Below are 12,441 nucleotides of genomic sequence, written 5' to 3'. Positions count from 1 at the left end.
TAAGTATAGTACGTCCGTCCTACCTACTACTAATATATGTGTGTGTGTGTAGTGTGTGTGTGTGTGTGTGTGTGTGTGTGTGTGTAGTGTGTGTGTGTGTGTGTGTGTGTGTGTGTAGTGTGTGTGTGTGTGTGTGTGTGTGTGTGTGTGTGTGTGTGTGTGTGTGTGTGTGTGTGTGTGTGTCGATATATTATTCTATTTGGAAAATTACATCATGTTTTATAAATTCTTTGTCTTTCATGCTATGGTATACACTTTATGTGATCATATGCCGTCTTGGTCAACTGATTTTAAGAAAAATATAACATTTTGAATTGAATGTCGAAGTTAAATTTATGTTAAATTTTAAGAATATGAATGGTTTATATAATGAAATATGTATCTTTTTAAGTGTCATAATTTTTTAAATGTGCAGGATTCCGCATATACATTCTTTTCGTTGCCGCTATATATATTATTATTATTCTTATATATTATTATATGAGATGTGTTCGTCATGATAATTATGAATATTTTTATATCGTGACCAAAATGAATCGAATATGTAATCATTGCGAAATATGTAATCTTACATTATCTATTAATCTGTTTTTCTCGGATATTTCTTAGTCGAAAAGACGTTCGATAATAACATATTAATACATGAAAGCATCATCGAAAGTATACATCGCGACAATGATATCTGATAAAAAGCAACGTAGTTTATGAAAAATGTTATATGGAATTTTGAGATCTCATGTTAATCGATCGTATTATAGATGCAATCAAGTAAATTCGGAACCTTTTCGTACGGGTCGATCGCGTTAGTATTATCTTCCTGATGAATAAAAAAACGCACAATTTTCAATCGTACGCTGTTAATATTGGCGTTTAATATACGATTTCTAGCATAATTGAATAATATATTTCGTATATAAATAAATAGAACAATTTGGAGTAAAGTTTTTGCCATTTAGAAATTTGAAAAAAACTTTCTTTTTTTCGAATTTACGAATATTGTCGACTATTTCTATACGTCTATTTCTCTTCTTGATAGCATAAGTTTTATTATCGATCAATCAGCATGTTCCTCTTAATCATGTAAACATTGTAAACAACTTAAATTGCAGATATATAAGGAATATCTGTGATTCATTGAAAATCGCTTAAAATATCTTAACGATGCTTACATTTAATGAGAATGTCGTCTACCAAGGATTTATCATCTCAGTGCCAATTTGCAAAAAAAAAGAAAACAGCTGTCACACGCTAGTTCCGTAGGCGAAATGCATTATTCCATTCTTAGCAAACGCAAAATTGTAGATTTGAATTTTTTAACTGCAAGTATTGATTGATTATTTTATAAGAGAACGTAATGTAAAGCTAGTGTAGCTTATTATTCCAAAGATTTTTGTACTTGGGCTGTGCATTTTTGTCATGGTTAATATAAATCAATTTGATGATGGTGTAGATTGAACACGTAACGAATAACATCGCAAACAGAATTCAACGAACTATATCTATGTCGTACAAAGTCTTTATCTGTTGCGAAGCAAGACCCGTAGCTGCTCAAGCTTGTTCAAGAATATTTTATATATTATATCGATTACAAATAATCACAATGTAAATTAAAAGATGATTTGCAAAATGCAAAGGCAGATAATAAAGATACCTGATTTTAGTTAATTGGACATGTGATTTTATTAATTCCTCCAACGACATACAATGAATGATTCATCGAAAATGCACAATTGTTAACACACAGCACGCAAATAATTGTTTCCAATAGTTCAATATCAATCCTATGACAACGGTGTAATTATTCGTAAATATAATAATATTTATCAAACATATATTTACATGAATAAACATTTCAAAAAAAAATTAAGATTTCATGACTTAATTATTTCAAGACTTAAAATATTTTAAATGAAATTTAAATATAATTTTTGAATATGTTCAGAAAATATATAACTGCTTAAAATTAAAATATCTAAATTTTGATTTTTTTCAATTTTGAAATTAGATTGAAAGAAACTTTTTTTAATCTACTTAAGACTGAAAACTTGTTACACCAATGTTGTGTATTTTTACTTTCTTTACACAGAGATAAAAGATATATATAATCACATTTTCGTTTCTTGAGAGCATTGTTCTCTATAATTTATATTACACTTTTTAACGTATCAAAAAAGAAATGGATAAAACATATCTAGATTAGATTGATACCGAAATTATAAATCTATACTTGCGCCATTTCTTTGTTTTTCCTGACTCTCAGTCCATGCCTTCGCTATGGTTTTCTTTGTTTCATCGTCGCCATCCTGATACATTTTTTTCATAAGATTCATCAGGCTGGCGCTAGGATCAGTGTCCTCACCTAATTCAGGCATGGATGGCGATTTCGCGTCTTTGATTCTCTTCTCTACTAATGTGACATGTGACCACTCTTTGGCAATCTTTTTTGCGAGTGATACGACAATCATATCAGTTTTTACTTTAAAGTTACTCTTCTCAATATCGATCTCTGCACACAGATTGTTAATCGGTAAGTGATAATTTTTATTATCTAGTCCGAATATGCGTAGATCCAGAGATTTTTCTGTAAAATTGCAGACAATGGCCTCCTTGGGCAGCTGGTGAACATTGCTTAATGTTATATAAATCTTCATTGTCATATTCGTCTGGTCCCATCCATAATTATTCAGTTTCACTTCATAGCACTTTTGGACAATATTGAGCGAAGAAGTTGTCGTAGACGAGTTCTTCTGTTCCAGTAATTTTGCCGTTTCTATCTGCGTTTGCAATTTCCTGATTTCCAGCGTTAATACATCTTTAATTCGTTGTCTATTAGCCTGCTTGAGTAAGTTATTGAGTTCTGCAATATCTAATTTTATCTGTGAGAAAGAATATTAAAATATTGCTTAAAAAAATATCTCATCTGATAAAGAAATGATTAATTAAATTGTAAAAAATTTTAAAATTTCATATACTTAAAAATTTCGATTTATGATAGCAAATTTGTTAAAAAAAAAATATATATATATATATGTTTGAATTATAGATATAATTCCAAAGAATTTTTGTAATTATATATTGAGAAGCGAATAATTCCGCACCACAATTTGTTATTATTTCAACATGACAACTCATCTCATTTTTTTTCTTTCCAAAATATGAGCATAAATTGGATCACATTTTATACACATAAAGTGCACGAAAATGTAATTAAAAATTAACAATAAAATATTTACCTCGTCGATTTTTGTTGCCATTGTTGCTAGATTTTACAATATCACGAGTTTTACACGACACCGAGATGAAATGGAAGCGATATCCAGAAATTCACTTTTCAGCAAAACGCAAAGGACTGCAGAACGAATCAGAATGGACCCAGATTGACTGACCTGACTGAATCTTCTAGAATTTTCTTTGTTGCCTCTGAGGTTATTAAAGAAAAGATATATAACACTTGGATGCTTTGAATCTGTTCTCTGTAGTTGCACTATTCTACACGTTTTGCACTTGATATGAGATAAATATATAATTAAAGTTGGAGGGAAAAGAAAATATAGCTGAGAAACAGAATCTTTATCACATGAGTTGCACTGATTCTGGACGTTTTACGTAGATAGAAGATTTGTCGCGTCGGATACACATGCTTGAACATGTTCCTACTATAACTTCTACTCACTCTAACGAGCACGTTTGAGTGAGTAGGAGCTACGATTGAAGGAAGTAAGAGCACGTTGGAGCATGCGACATGACAAACCTAGAAGCACATGCTATATAAAGATTCTTAAAGATATTGGATACGATTGATCCACCATATTTTTCAGGATCTGGGGATCGATTCTGTATCTTGAAACGAGGTGAAAATTACAAAAGTGAGCGAATTTACTAGAATATTAATAATTTCATTGGTCAACATCTAGTAAATTTGCTCTCTTTTGTAATTTTCATCTTGTTTGAAGATACAAAATCGACCTCCTGCTTAAAATCGGTTCTATATTAATTGCAAGCCAATCGCAAGTTTGTTGCGACAGCCAATTTGAAGCTTGCATTTTGAAATTAACGTTTCATATTGGCTGTCGCAACAAATTTGCGATCAGCAATTAATATAGAATCGGCTAAGATAGAACGAGATAGATTATGCATAAGTGGAATGACATTGCCTGTGTTTCAAAATTGATTGCCAGCGCTGCAGATATGTCATATAAAAACGTTATCAACGTTCCAATTTTAGTAAGCATGCAATTAGTGCGAATATGTATTTCAAATTGAAATGATGCGCCTTGGATGCTGTAGTTGCCTCTTCAGCCACAGCAAGAAATGACTAGAGTCACTATGAGAGTTAAGCCTAAAGTCACTAGATCTAAAAAGTATCGCCAGAGAGAAACCAGCCAGAGGTTTCTCTATACAGCACAAAATTTGCAGCAATATCGTTGCAAAATCTCCATAATATTGCTGTAACTTTTGTGCAACTTCTGTGCTGTAGGATAAACGTAATAAATGTATAATGAATAATTACTTATCAAGAACCTACCTATTCCGTGTTTTACAAATTTTAGATAAAGTTGCTGAATGCATTTGATCCCTTTTTGTAGTTGTATCGCTACTCACTATCTGTATACTCATCATTTATACATGGAGGTGATATTCTACATTTAAATATAGAATATTAATAAGGAAGTAAAAAACACAACATAAAATTAGTTTCAATTATGCACACTACTCCAACATGCTGATAAATGTATTATTTTATAATTTTCTTTAAGATTCAATAAGACTTTTTTTATAACAAATTTTTTTGTACGAATACTTTTGCTCTCACTGTACGTTATAAATCGTTGAAAATGACTTCCAGTCAGTCGTAACGTCCAATTATCGTGTACATTTGAATTATAGTATATAAATAGTTTATTATAGCGTACTTTCATCTGCACAGTTTACTCTCATTTATCTGTCTATTGAATTATTTTTTGTTTAATTATGTAGTTAATATAGCGATATATATTCGTTACATGAGGTTCGTTTTTCAGCTTAATTTCTTTTTTCTCAGTTTATTTTTTCTCTTTTTCTCTCCCATGTGGAGAGAAAAGGAAGAAAGATGAATCAAAAACTTTAGCTAAAAAAAACAAATCTATATATTATATATTTATTTGTAATTATATTATATTATTTTTTATATTTAAAATAAAATAGATGTATAGTTAAGAAGAAAAGAAAATGTATAAAAAGTAAAAATCTTTATGAGTATAAAAAAATCTTTATGAATAAATCTCATAGGTACATATTGCAAATAATTGCAAAGTGACTATCAATTGAAAAGCTTGCAAGTTTCATGTTCAATATACGTCTCCTCAATGAAATTAATAAAGAAATAATAAATCATATAGATAAAGTAATTTGGATTAATTTTTAAAAATTGACTCAAACTTTATGTTGTTAACAATTTATTTTTTACACTCGTGCAAGATATTTATAATACAAAATTCGGATCCAGTGTTTTTAGAAGAAACAAGCGTTCGTACGAAGGCTTTGATTGCAAGCGATAAATGCGATCGCTTTTACATTATTACAGGCCACCAAGATATCAATTATGCTAATTGGTCGACGATTATTGTAGAACGGCAGCGTTCGCAGCTATGCTGGGATTGTTGATGACCTCTCCCAGACTCTCGAGCAATTCTTTTCTATAGTCGTCGAAATCACCGTCGATAGCATTGATTTGCTGATTCTCAATCACATAGAGGCAGCATTCAGTATCTCGAATCAGTCGTTCATCGTGCGAGACGATGATTACACCTCCCTTATATTCGTTAATAGCGTCTGCTAGTGCGTCGATAGATTCTATGTCGAGATTGTTAGTCGGCTCGTCCAAGATCAGCACATCCGGTGCATTTAGACAGAGTTCGGCCAACGCAACGCGTGCCTTTTGACCACCCGATAGGTCTTTCATCTTGATGGTGTGCGCATGAGAACTGAGACCGAAAGTACCCAGCTGTTTGCGTGCCTTTTCGTATGGAAGATCAAATAGTCGCATCAGATATTCCGCCGGGGTCTCCTCAGCAGTTAAATGCTCGCCAGAATGCTGGTCGAACCTTCCTATCCTCTGTAAAAATGTAAAGTAACTTAGAATAAGACATAACTTAGAATAGACAATATTAAGGAAAAAATGAAAGATAAAAATATTAAAATGAAATGCTGGAGTGTTAAAGTAATCGTCTGTTAAATAGAAGATCTGAATTCAATTCTCAGTTTGGTGTTACTCTGTATATAATACAAGAAATTTTGCTTGCAAACTATTCCATGTAAATATTTCAACTTTTACGTAAGTATTGCAACTTTTACGAATTGAGATTCATAAATAATAATATATATGAGATTCATAAATAATAATATAATAATAATATAAATAATAAAATATTAAGAAAAATATTTTATTATTTTGCAGACTGAACGATCGAATTTGTAAAATAGAAAAAACCATGAGTTGTTGTTTAACATATATGGTTTTGCACTTACCAGTCGATGATTCTTCGTGATTTCTCCTTTCTGAGGAGTTATATCGCTCATTAACAATTTTAGGAAAGTCGATTTACCAACACCGTTAGGGCCCAATATTGCTACTCGAGAATTTAAATCTATACCAAAGTCTGCATCGATAAACAATGGTTTCTGCCCTTCATACCCAAATGTTACATCTGAAAAAAAAAAAATAAAAAATGTAACAAAAAAATTTAACTTTTATTTTTATTACGTACTGTTTTCCTTGTTTATTTCTTTGTATTGATTTTCTATTTCTAAATACAATTTGATAAATAATTTAGTATATGAAAAAATTAATTACATACTTTGAAGACCAAGAATTGGAGGTTGCAATGGTGGAGGATCTGGAAAACTGAATTTCACTATATATTCTCTCGGTCTTTGCAACAGTTCCGTGGGCCCGGTATCCTCTTCCTGTTTCTGCATCTTTGTTCGATTCTTTTCTTGCTTTCTCGTCAGAGTCTCCTTTTGTTTCTTCTCAGCCTGCTTCTTACTTTGTCCAGCCGCTTTGAGATCCTTCAGACGCTTCTCCTGCTTTTCATACGCCTTTACCATTTCTTTCCTTTTTTGCACATACATCTTTTTAAACATGCTATAATTTCCCTTGTAATAAAATAACTTTTGCTGATCTAAGTGTATGACGTCCGTGCACACATTATCCAAGAAACTTTGATCATGCGATACAACTAGCAGAGTCTTCTTCCAGCCTTGTAAGTAGTTATCCAACCAGATAACTGCATTCAAATCTAAATGATTTGTAGGTTCGTCCAATAGTAATAATGTGGGTTCCAGGAAGAGTGCTCTCGCGAGCGAAACACGCATTCGCCAACCACCAGAGAAGTTTTTCGTCGCGCGATTTTGCATCGCACGATTGAATCCCAAACCGGCAAGAATCCGCCTTGCTCGTGGCTCTGCCGAATCTGCTCCAATAGCTTTTAACTCATCATACACCTGAAAATAATACATAAATATTCATAATAATACATAATATCATATTTTGTACAAGTTTTCAATAGTTGCAATCTTCTTTAAAGAAAGAGATTTAAAAGAAAGAAAGAGAAAAGATAAGAATTATAGATTATTTTGTATATAATTTATCAATTTTTTAGAGAAAAAAATTTTTTTAATTTATAAAAGTAATAATTACCTCTTGCAATCTATTTTGCACGCTGGTATCCCCTTGCTCTGTCAATTCTTCTAATTTCTTGCATTCTGCCTGAAGCTCTTTGCATTTCACATCAGCATTGAGCACCACTTCTACAGCCGGAGTATCGTCCGCTATAACTTCTTGTTCACAATATAGAACATCTATCGTAGGTGGGATATTAAAAGCTCTTTTGGCTATATGACGGAGCAAGGTAGTTTTGCCATGACTGCGATAAAAAAAAATATCAAATGTGATATACTCTTTTTATAGGAAATGTTGTCTTTTAAAAAGTAAAAAATCAAAATCTACTTGTTAAATTAAACATTTAAATAAGGAAAAATTCAAAAGTTTCATAAATTTTTCGATAAGTGTTGCTTACAACATGCTTTATAATTGACCTGTTCTTTGTTGCTACACTAGGATAGGATATATTACAATTTTTCTTTTTGCTTTTATCTTATTTCTTGTCAAATATCGAACACATATTTTTTTTATTTTAAAAATACAAAGAGTGTAGACTAGTTCAACTATAAAAAGAGATTTTATATTTACTTTAATCCTTACCTACACACCTTAGTTTTTGATACTCTTACTACATATTATTTATGTCCTGGATTAATTTTCATCACTTTTACATGTGTATATAAATTATTAAACAATTTTTACATATATTTTGACATCTTTAGGAAGTATTTGTATAGTTATATATTTGTACAGTTATATATTTATATATTTATAACAAATTGCAAATAAATTATTATAACTAAATATAGTTAACAAAAAATGAGAAAAATGCATTATTTTATATAAAAATGTAAAACTCTGAAATAAAAATGTTTAAAGGAAAAATATAGTTTAATATCTTAAAATTGATATTCCAAACTACAAAGAAAAATAAAAAAAAAGTAGTTCAGATGTCGGTTGTCCAAAAAGTTTAGTTATTAAATAACCTGAAAAGGATGTTTTTTTAATAAGTGATTATAAATTGAAGATATATTGCATTCACATTTTAAACAATGCATTTTATTATTGCTATTGTGTTAAAAAAAAACTTACAATTGATTAGAAAAATAATTGTAAAACTATCAGATTGTATAAACAATCAGATTGTTTGAAATTAATAAAATTATATTGAACCATTAACAATTTTTTAACGATCAACAATTAGTGTATTTCTGTCCTCAATCCAAGGAGCGTTCATGAGACTGAAGCTTTCTACATTGTCATTATGTATTGAAATTACAAAAAACAAAGAACATACATATCTTCAAGATTTTGAAGCTCGAAATTTGTATTTATCACATTTTTAAAGTAATTTATATTTATTCGATGATATTTTTCTTGACAATTTCATATTCACGATCAAAAATATATATTTGCTTTCCAAAAATATTTAATTAAGATGTTTGATTGAAAACATCATCCATTTTTACATTTTTTTGATTTTTAAATATAAAAGATTTTTTCATTATTATATATCAAGCTATAGTCTATCTTTTTAAAAAAAGTATATTTGGCTTCAACAAATGCAAAGTAAGAATGCACTGTTTTACAATCTCAAAAAGAATTCGTGTACAATGAAACAATATAAATGATAGCCCTAGTTACAATAGAGAGAATAATTTGTAGGTGAAAATATATAAATGGTTAAAATTAAAAAATGCAGTATATCAATGAAATAAGAATCATTTTTATCTCAAGAATATAATTTTTTAAATGTAAGTATTGGTTTTATGTAAAATTAATTAATTTTAAGGATATTGCAACAAATTATTCTTTAATTTATTTTTATATGTTTAAAAATATATTACTGTTAAATAAAAAATAATTATTATCGTGTTTACTAATCAAAGAAAGTTTTAAAATTATTTCTCACTGATATATAATAATCAAAATAAAAAATGTAACTTATGATTATTAAAATAGAATCATAAAGGAGTTCAAGAGACATTTATATCTTTTGCAATGTGCGTGCGCGCGCGCGCGCGCGTGTGTGTGTGTGTGTGTGTGTGTGCGCGCGTATATGGTATTTATATACAGGGTGTACTGTATTTTTTCATTAATATTTCAGAGAGAAAGAAGATGAAATTTTGAACTAAAAGTTCCTTTGTCAGACTATTATCAAGTTTGGCTCAGACTATTATCAAGTTATTAATGATTGATCAATTAAGTAGCACGCAGACGGAATATGCAGGAACATAGTATGGAACTCCTCGCGCTTGCTAAGCATTATCCCAATTAAAATTTATTCTAATTTTTCATAATAAATAAATTAATAATTAAATTTTATAAATAAATAAATCAATAAATAAATTCAAATATAAATTAATATAAATATATTATAATATATATATATAAATATATTCAATGTACATTATTAATCGGAATGTATTTAATTGAATATTATATATTCATTATATAATATTATATAATATTATATAATATTATATAATATAGCTAATTAATTATGTTTATTTAATGTTTATATTTAAAATTCATACTGCTCTTGTTTTATGTAAAAAATTAATAATTTTTTATTATCATTTTTATCTGTAATTAATGCATATATAATTGCTTATCTAATGTATTTTTTTCCTTTAATTGATTTCAACTATTTTTTTATATCATGAATTTACATATTTTAATTTAATTATTTCTATCAGAGAAAAGTATTATGCTTGCTGCATCTCCTTAAATTACTTAATTTATATTTTCGTTTGTATGTCTCAAATTATATTTAAATTATATAATATCTACTCGAATCACTTGTTGAATAAATGTCAATTTTGCTTTATTTTAAGAACTCACTTTAATTTAAAAAATATGTTAATATAAAACGTTTGCAAAATTATATCTAGAAGAATTGTAATATCTTGTATAATGTTACATAAATCACAAAATAGATTTAAAAGTTTAAACATTTCATAATATTCAGTTCGTTTATACATTATCAATAAGTAATAAAGTACACAAGAGTAACACGGAGACGCCGAGTGGCTCGCCTCTCAGTGTGACTGACTCATGATATATAGATCCGAATTCGATCCTACTTACGTTCTATACGCGATTTTTTGCGTTCGGCGTTAAAATGTATAGATCAAATGATGACAAACTCTAAGGAATAGAATGCAAACTACCAAATGCAAAAACATAAGCAAGTCTCTGCTCCCCGAAGAGACTCTAAAACTAAATTGATATGCATGATACTGTGACTCTCAAAAAGAGGTCAGAAAACCAAATCCAGGGAATATACTAAGAAGCTAAGAAAGTTCTGTATCACATCTGTTATATGTCATTGAAAGAAGAATTTACTCATTTGACATTATTGGGGCATTTGGTTGATTTATAACATAAAAGTTACATTCTGTCTTTAAATGATAATAAATTCCATAATGTTAAAAGGGTCAATTCTTCTTTTTTTTTCTTTTGTTAATTCATTTGAATGTTTCTTTATGATAACGAAAGAAAAGTTTAGACGAAAAGATGAATTTACACATTTGACATCATGGAATCATGTTACCATAAAAAAACGGCTTAGATGGATAACATCTCGTTGTTATTAATAATTATATTTCAAAGTATTGTCTATAGACATTATATAAGAATAAGAGGAACACTTATCATTGAGGCCAATAATATATGTACAATGTAGAAAACTTGTTTTCTAGATGCCAAACTTTTTTTTAGAAATAGAAAAGAGACCGATATTTGATCATGTGTTCTTAGTACTTTAAAGAAAAGAAATACACAGGACACAAATTACTCAGAGATGCATATTAAGGGTTAAGAATAAGTGTACACTATACTCATTCACAGTTCGACTACAAAGAACAGATCTTACAGTAATTTAGATTTCTGAGATATGTTGGATGCAGCAAAGAGCATACCCATTCGGTCCCACAAGGCCATATCGTCTACCCTGCGCTATAAGCAAGCTGGCGTTGGTGAAGAGCTCCTTGCCCTTAGCCGCTATGCTAAAGTTCTCCACCTTAATGTCGACCGCATTATCCAATTGTTGATTACCGCGTTGCTGTGTCTGACTCTGCGAGATAGTAAAGTTAGACTCTAGCTCGCTGTGACCTTGCCCACCTGCTTTCGTCAGCATCTCCATCGTCCGCTCGTACTCTTGCTGTTTCTTCAGCTTCTTTTTCTCCTTGTGCGTAAGCTTCTTGGTCGGAGTCTCCTCTTCGATCTCCACGTCCGCGAGTTTTGTCGTGACTTCGTCGGTCGCGATATCATCAGTCGCGACATCGTCGGCCGCTCCATTCTCGATCGCGTCGATCTTCTTGTTCTTACCTCTGGTTTTGCTCGACATCGCTTACGCGATCGTCCGATCTCCTCCGCGGCTCGTACGATTGCCAGCTGCTCGCACGCCTTAACCTAACCTTACTTTTTCCGCGTGCGCAGCACATCTAGCGACAGCAAAGAGGGCGAGATGAGAGTGAGAACAAGAAAAGATGGCTCTGTTGAGATGTGACGTCATCATACATGAAAACGCAACATTAATTTTCAATGTTGCCAACTTCGCTTCTTTTTCTTTCACCGACAGTCAAGTAAGCCAGGCCTATTTTCGAACACAAGTGATGTCCACAGCTGATTCTGAAAATTGTGTTTTTTACGGTGTTATTTTCGATGACAATAATGTCAGACAGCCGCGACATTTCGCGATTAAGTGTCACCGGCTTGTCGCATAGAACCGAAGGTTCTCGAAGATGATTTAACTGATCCCATCCTTTTTGATGCCCGTCGGATTATAACTTGTG

The 12,441-nt window shown here is 30.6% G+C and overlaps 2 protein-coding genes across 2 annotated transcripts; both read right to left on the bottom strand.

Moving 5' to 3' along the window:
• Nucleotides 1-2,213: 2,213 nt before the first annotated feature.
• Nucleotides 2,214-3,254, bottom strand: LOC105619931 (calcyclin-binding protein). The gene is made up of 2 exons (XM_012201446.1): nt 3,234-3,254; nt 2,214-2,876 (listed from the first exon to the last, which is right to left on the bottom strand). Exons 1-2 carry the CDS (start codon nt 3,252-3,254, stop codon nt 2,214-2,216), a joined length of 684 nt encoding a protein of 227 aa, XP_012056836.1.
• Nucleotides 3,255-5,418: 2,164 nt separating this feature from the next.
• On the bottom strand, nt 5,419-11,993 carry LOC105619930 (ATP-binding cassette sub-family F member 1). Its single transcript, XM_012201445.1, has 5 exons — nt 11,566-11,993; nt 7,679-7,904; nt 6,837-7,482; nt 6,508-6,686; nt 5,419-6,094 (listed from the first exon to the last, which is right to left on the bottom strand). Exons 1-5 carry the CDS (start codon nt 11,991-11,993, stop codon nt 5,600-5,602), a joined length of 1,974 nt encoding a protein of 657 aa, XP_012056835.1. The 3' UTR covers nt 5,419-5,599.
• Between the last annotated feature and the right edge of the window lie 448 nt (nt 11,994-12,441).

The sequence above is a fragment of the Atta cephalotes genome (assembly GCF_000143395.1).
Source record: "Atta cephalotes unplaced genomic scaffold scaffold00023, whole genome shotgun sequence".
Lineage (NCBI taxonomy): Eukaryota > Metazoa > Arthropoda > Insecta > Hymenoptera > Formicidae > Atta > Atta cephalotes.
Note: the sequence above shows the minus strand (reverse complement) of the source record. Positions and strands in the feature narration are given on the sequence as shown.